This window comes from Vulpes lagopus, chromosome 3 (genome assembly GCF_018345385.1).
Source record: "Vulpes lagopus strain Blue_001 chromosome 3, ASM1834538v1, whole genome shotgun sequence".
NCBI lineage: Eukaryota > Metazoa > Chordata > Mammalia > Carnivora > Canidae > Vulpes > Vulpes lagopus.
In genome coordinates, this window is record NC_054826.1 from 98,249,034 (window position 1) to 98,266,180 (window position 17,147).

The window sequence follows — 17,147 nt, forward strand, 5'->3', positions numbered from 1 at the left end:
GGCCAGGCTAGCCGCCAGCCGAACTCCTACCTCCTCTCGCCGCCCGGGGTAACCCGCCTCCGCGCGCACGGGGCGGGGCTTTCACGTGGCGGACTGCGCCTGCGTGAAGTCGGCGGGGTCCTGCGCGGACGTGAAGGCCGGTGGGAAGGACCCCCTGGAGCGCGGCGCGGTGAGGCGAGGAGGGCGCGGTGGGGCGACGCGGCGCGGGCTTCCGGGCTGTGTTCACTGGGGGGACTTTTCCAGTGAGATCCTGTTCCCGGGCGGGGACGGGACGACGGAGGGGCCGCGAGTGTCGCAGCCGGGGTCGGGGCTGTCTGGTGAGACGACCGAGGCTCTAAAGGCCCTTGTGGAGGGGGTCGGGCTGGCCCGAGGGCCCCGGGGAGCGTCCGGGGAGGGACGCCCTGCCCCACCCCCACCCCAGCACAGCGGCGGCGCGTTTCTAATTCAGGGGTTGTCATTACTGGCAGGTTAATGAGCCTGGGTAGGGAGAAAATTGCACCTTTAGTTTTCTCTGTGTGAAATGGGCATTTCCTTCCATGACTGGCGTTAACAGGGCCCTCAACTAAGTCGGGGTTTCTAGTGGGGATGACCGTCAGTGATGTTTGGAGGTAGAGTACGTGCAAGTTACCACAAGTTACGGTCTACACTAATCACTGCTGTGACAGGATCTTGGTGTTCATGCGTCAGAAAAGCAGCCTATAGACTGGAATAGCAGGAACTTGTTTTTTAAAACGTCTTAATATCTATTTCGACATGGTTGGGGTTTTTTTTTTTTTTCTTGCAACGCTCAGCATTTCATTTAACGCACCTAAGCACTTTATTTAATGTGGCTACTTGACAGTGTAGAATTAAGGGTGTGCTCACGTTATGGTTCTGTTACGGTCGCAGGTTTCACCAGATGTCTGTACTGGTGTCAGGAAAGGCTAATACCCAGACATGGGCTCACTGGCAGCCGGGTTCCACAGCTAGCGGGTCTCACCTTTGCACTCCACTTTGCACTTACATGCTGCAAGGTCCCCAGCAAGTCACTCCCCTTCCTGAGCCTCAGATATTTGTTTTTTAAGATTTTATTTATTTATTCATGAGACACACACAGAGAGAGGCAGAGCCATAGGCAGAGGGAGAAGCAGGCTCCCTAGGGGGAGCCCAATGTGGGACTTGATCCCAGGTTCCCCTGGATCACGACCTGAGCTGAAGGCAGAGGTTCAACCACTGAGCCACCCAGGCATCCCTTGAACCTCAGTTATTAATCAGTCTGCAGTCACTTAAAAGTCTTACCAACTGTGAACTTCTGTTACAACCAGATCTTAAAATAGTGTCATGGTGGCTATTCTGATACACGTTTTAAATATCTTATTTATTTATTCATGAAACACATAGAGGCAGAGACATAGGCAGAGGGAGAAGCCGGCTCCATGCAGGGACCCCTCTGTGGGACTCGATCCTGGGACCCCAGGATCACACCATGAGCCAAAGGCAGATGCTTAGCCACTGAGCCACCCAGGCGTCCCCTGGTATTTTTTTATTAAAGAGTTTCAAAAAAAAATTTAAAAATTAAAAAAAAAAAGAGTTTCAAGTATGCAGACCAGGATCTCTGGTCTAGCACTGTCTAATAGAAATGTAATGCAAGCCATGTGTATGATTTATAATTTTCAGGTAGCCATGCTAAATAAAGCTGAAAAATTGTGAAAACCTATGTTAAATTTTTATTTAGCCCAGTATATCCAAAATTATTTCAACGTGTCAAAAGATGATTATGTATAATTTGTCTACTTTTTTGGGCATAAAGTCTTTGAAATCAAGTGTGTAATTTATACTTAAAGCATGTCTTCATTTAGATTAGACACATTTTAAGTGTTCAGTAGCCACATGTGGCTAGTGGCTACTGTATTGGACAGCACAACTCTAGCCCATGTATCCACAAATTTTGCAGAAAAGGCATGCTTGAGATAACTTCCCTGTGCAGAGGCCCAGATGGTATTTTTTTAAATAATACATTATAATAGCTTTAACTTTTGAAACAGCAGTAAATGAGATATGCTAAAAACATCTCATTTAATCTTTACAACCTTATGGTGAAAAAACAACAACCTTACGGTGAGGTCAGTAGGATCATCTTCATCTTGCAGTTGAAGAAATGTATGCACAGAAATGTCAAGGAATGGGCCTAGTCACACCACAGCTCTGGCTAGGACTCAAATTCCGTTCTGAATTCAGTGACTGGTCTCTCAGATCATGGCTTGATAATATCAATAGCTTATGTCTGTTGGGGGCTTACTGTGCCAGCACTGTGCTGCACACCATGTATCTGAGCTTCATTCAGTCATTGCTACAGGACTGTGTGGGCAGTGGTTGTAGTTAACCCTAGTTCACAGGGCAGGAGACTGAGACCAGAGCAGTGAGTGCCCCAGGACTCATGGGTGGTTGTTTGGCAAAACCGAAATCTGAAAGTAGGCTTTCTAATATCAGTGCTCGTGCTTGTAATCCGTTCTGTCTTCTTTCTGCCTTTTGTGACTACAAACCCAAGTAGACTTCATTATATTTCTGACCTGTGCCAGGCCCTGGAGGAAAAAGCCAGAGTTGGACCTCATGAGATTTGCTCAACTTTTCTCCCGCTTCCGCCCTGTGGGACTGTCCGCCCTCCAGCACCTTGACCCTCTCAGAGTCAAATGGGCAGGAGGCAGGGAGGGGCCCACATGGCTGAGGGCTGCGTGGCTGACTCGAACCTGCAGCAGTTCCCCCCTGCAGCTGCCCATTGGCCAGGGGAACCAGAAGAATGCGAGCAGCCTCAGCTCTGACCTGAGCCAGCCCGGCCCCACGGCCACTCAGGAAGAAGAGGAAGAGAGCTTTGGGACCCTCTCCAGCAAGTACTCTTCGAGGAGAATGTTCCGAAAGTCAACAGCCCAGTTGTATAACCTCCGGCTCAGGGAACAGATTGCTGAAGACGAAGAAAGAGAGCTGGAGCCAAAGTCATGGCGGGGCCGGAAAAACACCCCTTACTGGTACTTCCTTCAGTGCAAACACCTGATCAGAGAAGGAAAGGTGAGGGGACCTTTGGATTCTGTTGGTCCTGGTTCTACTTCCTCTGTAGCCTAGTGTTTTGGAAGAGCCACCTTACCTGACCTCTACATACTTAGATGCTCAGGGCTCTTCTCTGTCTTCACTCACTCTGGTTGCTACACCAGGTGATCTGCCACCCCCTGGCTTTCAGGCCCCCCCTTCACTGCAGTTCTTCTGTTCTTATCTCCAGCCCAGCCCTCCCCATCTGTATATCCAGCTACCTCACCAGCTCCCTTACACCCACCCACACTGGCCTGAAATTTTGGTTCTCAGCCTTGTTTGGACTGCGCTGTTTTCATCTCATTAAATGGCGATCCTCCTGTTTCATCTGTCCAGGTCAGAAGCCTTTGCGCCATCCCTGACTCTTCTGTTTCTCTCTCCAGCTGGAGCTTTAAAATACGACCAGTCTTAACCCTTCTTGTAGTATTCCCCCTGAAAGCCCAGGCCTCGCCTTATCCTCAGCTCCTCAGCTATCACAACACTTGTAAGTGGGCTGCCTGCCGTTCTCACCACCTCCTTCTCCCATGTCTGAGCACAGTGCAGAACCACCCTGTTAAAGCAGAAAGTAGATTATGTTACTCTTCCTGCTAGGGCTCGCAAATGTGCTCAATGACATCGATGTTCATATTCTTAGGTGTTGATAATGACGTTGCGCATATGTTTAAAAATTTCTTAGAGGTGTATGTTGAAGATTTGGGGAATGAAATAATGGAATGTCTATAAATGTGCTTTGTCTTTTGTAAATATTTTATTTTGGGGGGAGAGAGCATAAAGAGAATGAGCACGAGTAAGGAGGAGAGGCAGAGGTAAAAGGACTCCACCCCCCATGCGGGATTTGATCCCAGGATTTGGGTTCATGACCTGAGCTGAAGGCAAATGCCTAGCCAACTGAGCCACCCTGGCACCTTGTAAATGTGCTTTAAAAAATTCATTTTTGGGGTGCCTGGGTGGCTCAGTTGGTGAAGCATCTAACTCTCGATCTCAGTTCAGGTCTTGATCTCAGAGTCATGAGTTCAAGCCCCATGTTGGGGTCCATACTGGGTATAGAGCCTGCTTTAAAAAAAAAAAATGATTCAGTGTGGAGTGGGAGTACAGAGTGTGCCTGAACAAGATTGTTAATCGTTGTAGTTATTTTTACTTTTGTGTATGTTTGAAGTTTTCCATAATGAAAAACTGAGAAATAAAAGCCAAAGTCCTCACAAAAGCTTATGAAGCCTGCAAGGTCTGCCTTCCACTCCCCTTACCTCTCTACTCTTATCTCCCCTTCCCTCACTGTTATAACCATCCTGGTCTCCTCTCTGCTTCTCCAACTCCCAGGTACACTCTTGACTCAGGGCCTTTGCACTGTTTTCTCATATAGTGGTGTTTTTTCCCTTAACTCCTTCAGATTGTTGTTCTGTCATCTTTTGAGTGAAGCTCTGCTTGGCTGTCATATCTAAAACTGAATCTTCCAGGGTACCTGGCTGGTTCAGTTGGTTAAGTGTTTGCCTTCAGCTCAGGTTATGATCTTAGGGCCCTGGGATAGAGCCCTGTGTTGAGCTTCCTGCTCAGTGGGGAGTCTGCCTCTCTCTCTCTCTCTCTCTCCCCCTCTGCTCCTCCCCCTCTGCTCATGATCTCTCTCACTGTCTCTCTCTCTCTCGAATAAATAAAATCTTTTAAAAACCCCTTTTTTTAGGGGTTTTAGATTAAAGGAAAATCTCCCATACCCCTTTTTCTGGCACTTCTTGCTTTAGTTTTGTTTTAAAACCTATCACTGGGGCACCTGGATGGTTCAGTCAGTTAAGCATCTGCCTTCGGCTCAGGTCCATGATCCCAGGCTTCTCCCCCTCCCAGGCCCTGCTCATGCTCTCTCTCACTCTTTGTCTGTCTGTCTTTCAAATAAAATCTTAAAGAAAAAAACAACAACCTATCACCATTTTACATAGTACATATTTTTTTTATTTCACCTGGCATCTGTCTTTTCCACATTAAAAAATGTGTTCCATGAGGAGCCTCCCTCTCGTTCATGGCTATATCCCCAGCAAATGGACCTTGCCTGGTACATAGGAGGATTCAGTAATTACCGGTTGAACCAATGGATGAAAAAAATAATTAAGTTGTAAGGAGGTGAACTGAGGATTTAAAGGAGATGGTATTGGAGTAGGGATGGGGTAGAGATGACTGTGGGCTAAGGGGATTTGCAGCCAGAGGAAGCTGGTCACTCAGGGCTGCTGTCTTATGCCATCTCAGAAGGCTGCTGCTGTGAATGGCCCCATGTGGTTGTGCCACACAGTGGCCCCAAGTGTGCCCACCATCCTGGCCAGAACCCAATCTCCCATACCACTTAGGCCCAAGGGGCTGCCACTATAGGTGGGGTCACCAAGGAAGTAAGGGCAGGGCAGATCCCAGGATTTGTAGAATTAACATTTTCTGAGGACCTACTGAGGGCCAGGCTCTGGCTCCACTCTAGGCCCACAAGGAGACAAAGACATGGCCCTGCTTTCAAGGAGTTCATTGGCTGGCTGGAGGGAAGGCAGCCATGGCAGCAGGACCAAGAGCTTTTGTAGGTGGTGGAAATTTAGTGGGCTTTTCTTCCTGTCCACCATGAAGCTCCCTTGCTGCAGAGCCTAGGGACCAAGAGCCTGGTGGCAGAGGCCCAGGAAAGCTGTGTGGCTCCTGGGCAGGCTGGCGGGAGGGAGGGGGCAGGGGGAGTCCCTCAATCTCAGTTTCCCTCTCTTTGCTGAGGGTCTCTGAGGCCTCCCTAAGCACCTCTCCCCGCCATGTCCCTTCTCCCTGCAGCTGGCTGAGGCCCTGGATCTGTTTGAGCGGCAGATGCTGAAGGAAGAGCGACTTCAGCCCCTTGAGTGCAACTACACTGTACTGATCGGGGGCTGTGGGCGGGCCGGATACCTGAAGAAGGCCTTCAGGCTCTACAACGATGTGAGTGCGGGGCTGGGGGCAGAGGGGTAAGGCTTCAGAGGGCATGGGTTTTTGAGGCAGAAGGAACTGGGTGCACATGGCAGGATGTCAACTGCTGGGACATTACCATGGCCAGATTAACCTCCTGGCCTCTGTTTCATCCTCTGTAAAGTGGAGGGGATCTTGGATGATTATGTGAGATGGGTGGAAAGTCTTCCATTCCCAGACTAGACTGCAGCAGCTCCCCCTCCCTCCACTCTGCCTCCCTTCTCCACTGCTGCTCCTGTTGTGTTCACATTGTCTCACCCTTACTCTCCACATGGGACACATATACGCACTTTGCTTCCAAAGCTGGTCCTTTGGAAAGGGGCTCTTATGCCTCTTGGAAGGTGGTTTCACTTTATATTCATCCACTTCTTGTGTTGTATTTATTTTCAGAGCTGGGAAGCTATGTCCTTTGTAGTCGTGAAAGCTTTGCCTAAGAGGATAGTAGGCTCTAGTAGAAATAATCCAACCCTCTCTTGCAGCCAGAAGCTTGGGAACATCCTTTATCCCAGGAAGACTTACTGTCATTTGGGATGTGCCTCCTCGAGGCCTGATCATCTCTAGCTGGAAGCAAGGGGGAGGAGTTGTGGTTCCAAATGATACAATAACATAGCCTCTGAAAGACCTAAGGACCTATCACGGTAGAGAAAGACAGGAAGCTTCCCTGACAAGCCACCTAGCAGCAGAGCCTTCAGGTGCTAAGTGAGGGGCAGCTAGTGCCAGGGGGGTTTGTTGTGTTTTTTGGTTCACAGTCCAATAGCAGCTCTTAATTCACATTTGAGAGGACCCTTAAGTCACCACCTGTCACCTCAGAGATGTACAGTTCACTCTTTCTTACCTTAAGTCGATTTGCTTTTTTTTTTCCAATAAATTTTTTACTTTGGAATACTTTCCGATTCATAGAAAAAAGTGCAGAGATGTAAAGAAAATTCCGAAAATTCCCGAATACCCTTCCCTCAGCTAATCCCTGTATTAGCATTTCATGCCTTGACGGTCTATTTATCAGAATTGAGAAACCACTCTTGGTGCATTACTAGAAACTGAACTCCAGATTTTATTTGGATTTCACCTTTTTTTTCCACTGTATCCAGTGAGATCTTCTTTCTTTTCCTGTATCCAGTCTGGGTCCCCACACTGGCTTCTCCATCTTGTGATACTTTTTGAATTTCCTTTTTGTCCATGACATTGACAGATTTCAGGAGTACTGGTCAAGGATTTTTTTTTTAAGATTTTATTTATTTATTCATGAGAGACACAGAGACAGAGAGAGAGGCAGAGACACAGGCAGAGGGAGAAGCAGGCTCCATCATGCAGGGAGCCTGATGTGGGACTCGATCTCAGGTCTCCAGGATCACGCCCTGGGCTGAAGAGAGCGCTAAACTGCTGAGCCACCCCGGCTCCCCTGGTCAAGGATTTTGTAGAATGTCTCTCCATTTGTACTTGTGACAAGGCTGTGGTTATGGGCTTGGGGAAAGGCTGTCACAGAAGCAAAGTGTCCTTTTCCTGCCAGGGGACTTAGCACACGTGACAGATACCTTGGTCACTTGGTGAAAGTGCTGTTTGCCAGGTTTCTGCCCCTATACTATTTTTCCTTTTCCATTTTTCCGTGTGCATGCTTTGCCGCCCTCATTACTGTTGTTGATTTTTTCTTTGTTATGTTTCGTCCTACCTGGAGTGTAAGCTCGATGCAAACAAGCAGTATCTGTCCCGGTAACCACTGGTAGACAGTGCCTGGCTTACAGTAAGTCCTCAGGACACATTTGTCATGTACATGAGTTCACACACGGCATACATCATCCTCATAGCTGGATCACCATCCTCATTTTTCAGATGAGGAAACGGCGGCCACCATGTTTGAGGTGAAGTGCCATGTCCAAGGTCACCCTGCTTGTGAGCATTGGAGCTGGGATTTGAGCCCCAAACAGCCTGACTCTGAGCACAAGGCTCCTTTTTTAAGAGATATTTTATTTACTTAGAACAGGCAGGGGGATCTGCAGAGGGAGAGGTAGAAGCAGGTAACCCACTGAGCAGGGAGCCCGATCCGGAGCTGAGAGAGCTTCAGGAGGATTCTGCTAAAGGCGTCTCAGGCCCAGAGTGGGCTGACAGCCATGGGGAGGATGACGCTTTGCTTGGTGCATCTGGAGGGCAGGTTTTCAGAAGCCCTCTGGCTGAGTCAGGGTTTTGGAGAAGTAGGCTCTGACATGTCACTCAGCTCCACCTTAGCACAGGTCCTGCCAACTGGCCTGTTAAATTTAGGAACAGAGTCCTTTCCAGCTTTCCCTCAGGGCGGCTGTCACCTGTTTGTCCAGCTGGCCCAGAGCTACCTTCAAGTTTCTTTCCCTCTCCACAGATGAAAAAACGGGACCTGGAGCCCACAGATGCCACGTACACAGCCCTGTTCAATGTCTGTGCTGAGTCCCCCTGGAAGGACTCTGCTCTGCAGAGTGCCCTGAAGCTCCGGCAGCAGCTCCAGGCCAGAAACTTCCAGCTCAACTTAAAAACATACCATGCACTGCTGAAGATGGCTGCCTTGTGCGCAGACCTCAGGATGTGCCTTGATGTGTTCAAGGTGAGGGCGCCCCTTCCTTCCTTCTCCCCCACCTGGGGCCAGTCACATGTGGCAGATGTGAGGCTATGGCTCTTGATGTCCCTCACGCAGGAAGATTCGGGGGCTGATGAGGAGTCGGGATTGGGTTCACCAATTGGCAGAGGCCTCAGTCTGACAGATAAAGAAGCCCTGCCCCTAGGAGGGTGGTGGGTTGTGTGTGCTACTGTGTGCTATGACTCCGTGAGAGACTCCTTGGTGCCATAGAGGAGGGCAGGGCATCACAGCACTAAGGATGAATCAATGCTCACCAGGGAAGGCATCCTGATTAAAGCAGTGGGAACAAAAATCGCTGGTTTCCAGGAGGTGCCAGGTTTGAGGGAAGCAGTTGGTGAGCAAGGGCATGGGATTGCTGAGCAGGGTCTTGTCTGCATCAGTGCTTTGGCTCATAGTCACTCTCTCCCTCTCTTTTTTAATGTGCTCCATGCTGGAGTTCAGAGTTCATGTGGGGCTTAAACTCTCGACCCTGAGATCAAGACCTGAGCTGAGATCAAGAGTTGGATGCTTCCCTGAATGAGCCATCAAGGTGCTCCCTGTAGCTGCTTTTATTCCCCAGCTATAAGAAGGGTTTTTATCCCCAGTTCCAGAGGAGACCGTGAGGAGGTTTAAGCAGGGAGGACCAGGACCGGGGTGGTAGTTCTGCTCTCTCGGGTTGGGAAGGGAGACAAACGTGAATTAACACCTAAAGGAAGGCTCTAGGTCCTCACAACTAAACCTCAGGAGTACTTCAGCATGCCCTTGGCAGCCTTGTCTTCCCTCAGGCCCATGGACATGCTCATTCTCTGCTCTTAGGTTCTGTCTTGCTTTTCCTACTGCTGACTGATGCTTTTCCTCACTGCATGTACTGAGGTCCCACCTGCCCACCACAGGAGAAGGGGCCTGTTGGATTGTCCAGGCACCACGTGGTGCAGAGCAGCCTGTGACTAGCCTCTGGGTTGGCTGCCTTGAGGTGGCCTGCTCTGCAGGAGAGGCAGGATCATGTGGTCTCAACCCTGGAGAACCTCCTTGAGAGTGATAAATCCTTCCCAAGGGTGCCATGTGAGGGGCAGGTAGTTGAAGCCTCCAGAAGAGGGCAATGTGGCTGATTGGCCTCTGACCTGTCCAGAGATGTCATTGATATTTTATGCAGGTCAGTCTGTGGTTGGGGAGAGAGACCAGTTAAAAGACAGCTGGGAGACAGTCCCAGACAGAGCACAAACTAAAACCTCACTGAGAGGGGCGCCTGGATGGCTCAGTCAGTTAAGGGTCTGCCTTCAGCTCAGGTCATGATACCAGGGTCCTGGGATTGAGCCCCGTGTTGGGCTCCCTGCTCAGCAGGGAGTCAGCTTTTCCCTCTCCCTCTGCCCCTTCCCCTGCTTATGTGTGCATGTGTGCACACTCTCAAAGAAATAAGATCTATAAAATGATAAAACCTCACTGAGGTGGAAGGGGCTGATGGTGGGGTAGGGTGGGAACACCTATGCTCACAAGAGGGACAGAGGAAGACAGGCTCGAGGAGGAGACCCTTAGGAGCTGAGGGGTGGAAGAATATTTCAAGAAGCCAATGGCCAAGCCTGATAGGCTTGAGAGAGGCCAGGGGTAACAAGTGTCATAAAAATGTGCATGGGCATTATACGTTGTTGTGGAGGTGTTCCAGAGAGCCTCCAAGGCAATTCCTGCCTGTGACCCTGCTCTCTGGATGAGGAGGCTGAACCCAGGGAGCTTCATGCCTTGCCCACACTCACAGTTAGCCAGTAGCAAAGCTAGGACTTGAAGCCAGCTCTGTGCAATTTCAGTGCCTTGAGCACAGGGGCTAAAACTGGCTGCTGCGGTGGTCTTTGCAGAGGGTCTACCCAAAAGTGATCATGTCAACCAGGAAGAACAGCCTAGAAGGAGAGGAGGAGTGAGTGCAGACAGCAATTGAACAGCTCTGCTCGGGCTGGTTCTGAGCCATCCCAAAGCCAGATTCAGGTCCCACCTCTTCTAGATGCATGGCCATAGCCTGCCCCAGGAGTGTCTGCCCTGAGTCAGACCCATTGGGCCTGGGCTCTGCCGCAGGTTCACAGTGTGGCCTCTATTCCGTCCTCCAGGAAATCGTCCAGAAAGGGCATGCAGTCACAGAGGAGACCTTCAGTTACCTGCTCATGGGCTGCATCCAGGACAAGAAGACGGGTTTCCGATACACCCTACAGGTCTGTCCCTTCCAGCTCTGTCTTTCTGCCTCTCCCGCTGCCCCCTTCCCATGTGCACCTGTGTCAGGTGCAAATGACCACGTGCATTTGAGCACCTGTGACTGCCCCTTGCAGGTGTTGTTATGTTTGCAATAGTTTGGCCTTCACAAAGCATGCTGCTTCCGGCCGTTTTACAGATGGCGGGGGAGGAGGGCCTTAGAAGGGGCATGGCTGCTGCCACGTGAGGGCACAACCAGCCCATGCTCTTTCACTCTGCCGAGTGGCCTTCCATGCCACTGGCTCAGATCGGCTAAGCTTACAGTCTCTGAAGGCCTGCAGCACACTTACATGGAATGTTTGTTCCAGCTCACCTCCCACAGGCCCACACTCAGCATCTCTGCAGGTGAGACCCAGGGTTCTTCAGTTAGTCCTGAGAGATGTGCATGGACATCAGAGTTGAGACCCATTGCTCTGATTCCACCTCAGATCCCCTGAGAGCACTGCCCGCCCTGGCCCTAGGCAAGTGAGGTGCCGGTAGTAGCAATGGTGCCAGAGCTCCCCTGGAGCTCTTCAACTTAAGGTGGGGCCCACAGACCTGCAGCATTAACCTCACCTGGGAGCTTGTCAGAAGAGCAGGGTCTCAGCCCCGCCTGGGCATACTGCATCCATATCAACATTTCAGCAAGATCCCCAAGTGGTTGATCGACACGGAGGCTGAGCCCCAGTGACCTGGGATAGCCCTGGACCAAATGCATGCCTCTCCTCAGCAGACTCTGAAAGCAGGAGCTTTATGGTAAAAATCAGCCAAAATCTAGTTCCTTGCTTTCTTTGTTCTAGGTCTGTTGTAGTTAGAAATGCTAATAGCTGGCTTATGTTGTGCAGTTATTAAACTGCTCAACCTAAGCACCATTAGCCCTGTTTTACAGACAAGGAAACTGAGACTCACAGGGGTTGAGTAAGTGGCCTCAGATCACACAGCTATTAAGCAGATCTGGGATTTGAACTGAGGCCCATCTGACTCCCAAGAACCTGAATCTGTGCTAAACCTCAGGTCTCTGCTGAGACCTTTGCCCTACTTAAGACCCTCTCTGGTGGGCAGCAGACCTCTTGCAGGTTGCACCCACCTGGGCCTGACTGACTCCTGCCTTGTCTGCACACTTACCCCTGATGAAGACAGAAAGTTAGATGCGAGCTCTCATCCCACCAAATGTGGCCACCCTTTGAGTCCACAAAGAAGCCAGTGGGAACAGTGAGCCCTGTGTGGCATCTCCTGGCACCTTAGAAATGATCTCAGAGTGACCCAGACATGATCAGAGTGGCCCTTTGTGGAGAACACACTGAGTGTGCTAGGCGCTGTGTTGTGGGGTGAGAATGAGCTCATCTCAAGAGGAAACAGGGCTGCCTGGGGCCCCAGCTTGGGTGCTCTTCCTGGCTGAACCCTTCCTTGCACTGTCCCTTGCCCTGTGTTCTCATACTTCCTGGAGGCTGCATGGGGCAGGACATGCAGTGGGCACTCAGGAAGTGTCACTAAATCCAGCTCTTAAGTCAGCCTAGACTCTTTCAGGATGTAGCCTCTCTGATATCCCTCCCCAGAGTACAGAGAAACTGGACAGAGATCCAGGGCGAAGTCTATTCCCAGTACGGGGGCTCTGGAAGAGGGCAGAGAGATGAAAGTGGGAGAACAGTTTGGGGATGAGCTAGAGAGAGAAAAGGAGTAGCACCCCTGTGAAGTCTCCGAGAGAGTCCTCAGAGTCTCAGGATTCTTAGTTGTCTAGAGCTGGGCATTGGGTTAGATGCTTTTAGCTCTTTTCTGTGCCCTTTGTATTTGCCAAATGGTTGTTTATTCCCTGTGTCTGCTCTGCTTAAGGCTCTTCTGAGGAGTGCAGAGCCTGAATTTCTCTCTTACTGGCAGGTGTGGAGGCAGATGCTGAGTCTGGGGCTCCAGCCGAGCCAGCATGGCTACAACCTCCTTTTGGGGGCAGCTCGAGACTGTGGCTTGGGGGACCCGGAGGTGGCCTCAGCACTGCTCCTGAGGCCCAGGGAGGAGACGGTCCTGCTTCAGCCCCGGGCAGGTGGGTTTCGGACAAGGAAGAGAGCCCAGGCCCGGGTGGGCGATGGCGTGTCAATCAGGCACGTGGAGGCCCTGGAGAGGCAGCTGTTTCTGGAACCTTCTCAGGTAGTTGAGGGCCTTCCAGAGCCTCGTGAAGCCAGAGCCCCCAGCAAGGTCCAGCCTGAGGTGGATACCAAGACGGAGCCTGACCACATGGTGACCCTCACTTCATTGGCCTCAGAACCTTCTCGCTGGGGACTGGAGGCCAACCTCCTGACCTTGGGAGCAGTCTCCCCAGCTGTGGTCTCCTTTGGGACTGTAACCACCCCAGCTGACAGGCTGGCCTTGATGGGGGGCCTGGAGGGCTTCTTGGGCAAGATGGCAGAGCATGGGCTCAAGCCCAATATCAAAACCCTCACACTGCTGGCTGAGGTGGTAGAGCCTGGGAGTCCTGCAGAGTCCTCACTGCTGACTGTCCTGGACACGCACCAGGTGGAAGCTGATGTGACATTCTTCAACACACTGATGAGGAAGAAGAGCAAGCTTGGCGATCTGGAGGGGGCGAAGGTGAGGCATGGAGGCAGGCACCAGGTTCAAGAGGAAGGTTCCTCTGACCTTCCAACTGCAGGACCTAGCTCCCCTGCAGGGGGCATCACCCATTCCCGCAATAGGTGGGCAGGCTGAGTAGAGCCTCTGTTCTGGGCCTGGGCTTGGGCAAAGCTGAGAACTGAGTGGTGAAGCAGCCAGCTGCACTGCTCATCCCCATTGAGGAGCTTACAGATGGATGCAGACAGACACCAAACACATCCTCACTGTCCTGAGGGGCACAAGGCATACAGGAGCTTGGCCCCGAGCGTCCCCACCCTTCTTCAGCCCACACCCTCCGACCCACACACACACATAACACTCCTCCACTAAATGCTGGTCCAAGAGCTTCCCATCCATTCCTCTTTTTACTGACCACACCACCAAGGCTCTGCTGGTACGAGGCTTCCTGCATTTCACAGAGGGGACACTAAAGCCCTTGTGGGATTTTGTCCACGTATCTGTCTAAAGCCTCTTTTGTCAGAGCACTGACCTCTCGTGGACATCAAAGAGGCAGAGATAGAGCTTCTGCCTTCAGGCCCACAGTGCAGAGCGCACCTTCCTCTAGACAAGCTGAATGTGAGAGCCCCTCCCTGAGCCAGCCAAGCTGCAAGGGCATCTTTCTTCCTACCCCAGCCCTCACAGTCTCATCTTTACTTCCCATACTGCTGTTGGCATTGTCTGCAGCCCTGGGCTGTGGGGTCAGATGACATTGAAGGCCTGAGTGCTGGGATGGATGGCCAGCAGAGGAGCAGAGAGGCACAGGAATATGAAGGGCTTCAGGGAGAGGGGAGGGCATGTTTGAGACAGGTTGGAAGGCAGGGTGTCCTCGCAGAGGGACTGAACTCTGAGGAGCTGGGTGCTCGCAAGCCAAGCTGAGAACAGCATCCAGTGTGATCACACAGAGCTGTGAAGCCTCTGAGCAGAGCTGTGCCCCCGAGGTCTCCAGCCAGCCATGGAGCTTCAACTGAGAAGGCTCTTGCCAGGCCTGGTAGTGTCATATCTGTCCCCACAGGCGCTGCTACCACTCCTGGCAAGGAGGGGAATCATCCCCAACCTGCAGACCTTCTGCAACCTGGCCATTGGGTGCCGTAGGCCCAGGGATGGTCTGCAGCTGCTTGCAGACATGAAGGTGAGTGGGTCCAAGCCTAGGTGGAACCCATGGTGCTACGAACTTGGGAGGTGCTCAGGAAGAAAGCTGAGCCCCCCTGAACCCCCAGGCCTCCCCACCCTGACAGCATAAACAGTGTGTGTGAGGGCAGGGAGAATGGGATCACTCTAACTTCAAGTGTAGAATGGTCATTGGCCCAGGTGGAGAGAAAGTGGACCCTGCTGCAGGAACTGGCATTGAAAGCATGGGGGTGTTCCAGTCTTGAAGGTGGTTGCAGTGGGGAGAGCTCGAGGGGTGGGGACAGGTTTTGGCCCCAACTCTGGACGGATATATGTCAGAATTCTAGGGGCATGGGTTGTAGTAAACCACAGCCAAGAGCTGAGGAGGTGGTCTTCTGCACGTGGTTTACTGCCCGAGTCCAGTGATCTCTGAGCAAGTTCTTCAGGGCTGAGAGGGTAGGGTCCTCAGTTGGGGGGATGGACCTACAGCGTGGGGCACATGTGCTTTCCTTTTTGGAGGGGGGGGGTACAGCCTGTTGTTGCACAAGGTACTGACCTTGCCCCAGTTGCTGGTCTGCAGAGCAGACCTAAATGGCCTGACCCGCACAGTGGGCTGCTTTGTCCCAACAGTTGCTGTCACATCACGGATTGAATGTTTATGTTTCTGTTCCAGAAATCCCAGATGACCCCCAACACCCACATCTACAGCACCCTCATCAACGCCGCCCTCAAAAAGCTGGACTACACCTATCTCATTGACATCCTGAAGGACATGAGGCAGAACAGAGTCCCGGTGAATGAGGTGGTCATCCGCCAACTAGAGTTTGCAGCCCAGTACCCACCTACCTTTGATCGGGTGTGTACCCCAACTCTAACTCAGAGTCCTCTAATCACCCCACCTACCCATTACCCCAGGTCTGGCCTTGAGGAATTGGAATTCCCTTGCTTTAAATGTCAGTTGCTTCCTTTAGGAAGAATCCCAAATTCCTTAAACCACAGCCCATGTGTCCCTGTGGACTACATCTCAGGCCACTCTTCCCTGTATTCACTGTCAGCCCTGCTGGCCTTCCATCATTTCTGTGTAACATCAGCCTTTCTTGCCTTGCGGTTTTTGTAGTCCCTCTACCTTCAGTAGGCTCATTTTTCCTATAACTGGCTCCTCACCCTGTAGGTCGCAGCTTGGATGGTTCTTTCTCAGGGATGCCCTGCTGCTCCCTCCTTCCCATCACCTAGAGCACTGTTCCTTTTCGGCCATTTCACAACCTGTAATTGCATCTGCATGTGTGACTGTCACCTTCACAAAACCTAAGACCCTGGAGCTGGAGACTGACTGTCTTCTTCACCTGGCTTCCTGGTACCTGTTCATTGCCTGGTGTCTGTTGTCAAGTGAATGGGGATGGCAGCAGGGCTATGATAGAATCTTTTATTTATTTTATTTTATTTTTTAAAGATTTATTTATTCATTGAGAGAGAGAGCAGGACAGAGACACAGGCAGAGGGAGAAGCAGGCTCCATGCAGGCAACCTGACGTGGGACTCAGTCCCGGGTCTCCAGGATCTGGCCCTCAGCCAAAGGTGGCGCTGAACTGCTGAGCCACCTGGGCTGCCCAGAATCTACTTTTAATAGCCACTTCTTTCCTTATTGTTCTAAGGATAGGCTGTGGAGTTCATTTTTAGGGTCCATTGAGACCCTGTGTTGAGTGCCTCCAGAGCAGCTGCACCATGGAGGAACACCACCCCGGTGTGGAGGGAGATGGGCAAGGACACACCCAGGCATGAGGTCAGGGACAGCTATGCAGGTGCAACACTCAAGTGCCATTGTGAAGGCTTAGAATTCAGAAGACAGTAGAGTGTATGCCAGGAGAGGACGCAGCTGGGCATCTTTGAGCAGTTGGTTGACTCTTAGTGACTTTTCAAAGTTCTTTGTGTTCTGGATATTTATCTTTTGTTCCATGTTACAAGTATCTTCTAGTTAGCAGATTTGTCTACTCCGTGGTGTGGAGTCCTCAGGGGATTTTCTCAGGTTCAATTCAGACACCAGACCACCGTAGGCCTAAAGCTTACTGGATTCAGGTCACATTCATATTCCCTTAGGAAGGTGACTTATTTCTATTTGTGACCATCAGCTTTTTGTTTTACGTACTTTCAAGGCTGTATTAGGTACACACAAGTTTAGAATCATTAAATCTTTGAATCCAATGGTTTGTCATCGTGTGGTAATAGTCTTGATCTTGAAAAAAAAAATAGTCTTGATCTTGGATCTCTTTGGTGTTTTTCTCTGTATTCCTTTACCAGCTTTCTTTTGGCCTCTGCTGGGCCCACCTTGTTTCCTCCTTTTCTTCCCCACTCCTGCAGATCACTGCAGCAGTGCTGAGAGGACACAGGGGAAGTACTCAGGCTGTAGAGACAGTTAGTGGCACCCAGGGATTCTAGCTTGGGGGGCTGAGGTGCCATCCCCGGGTGTAGCACAGGAGCACATATTTGGAGGGATTGTTAGATGGGAATCTGGCCTGCCCCACAGCAGCTGTGTTTCTTGACAGTAAGTTACTCAGGTATCAAACAGTTCTTCTGCCCTCTCCCCTTAACTACCTAGAAGCACGAACAGCTTTCCTGAGGCTTGAGTTAGCTGCCACGGTTTGGGATTA

The 17,147-nt window shown here is 51.1% G+C and overlaps 1 protein-coding gene across 6 annotated transcripts in view; it reads left to right on the top strand.

Moving 5' to 3' along the window:
• Nucleotides 1–17,147, top strand: part of LOC121487742 (ATP synthase subunit f, mitochondrial) — a 46,491-nt gene that overhangs the window by 22,543 nt on the left and 6,801 nt on the right. For 2 of the 6 annotated variants that reach the window (XM_041749719.1, XM_041749718.1), the window contains exons 1-7: nt 181–3,042; nt 5,839–5,979; nt 8,354–8,572; nt 10,678–10,779; nt 12,671–13,375; nt 14,409–14,525; nt 15,177–15,359. In XM_041749719.1, the coding sequence (XP_041605653.1) occupies nt 2,590–3,042; nt 5,839–5,979; nt 8,354–8,572; nt 10,678–10,779; nt 12,671–13,375; nt 14,409–14,525; nt 15,177–15,359 (1,920 nt within the window). In that variant the 5' untranslated portion in view covers nt 181–2,589. The other 4 variants (XM_041749716.1, XM_041749717.1, XM_041749720.1 and 1 more) reach the window with 4 other exon arrangements.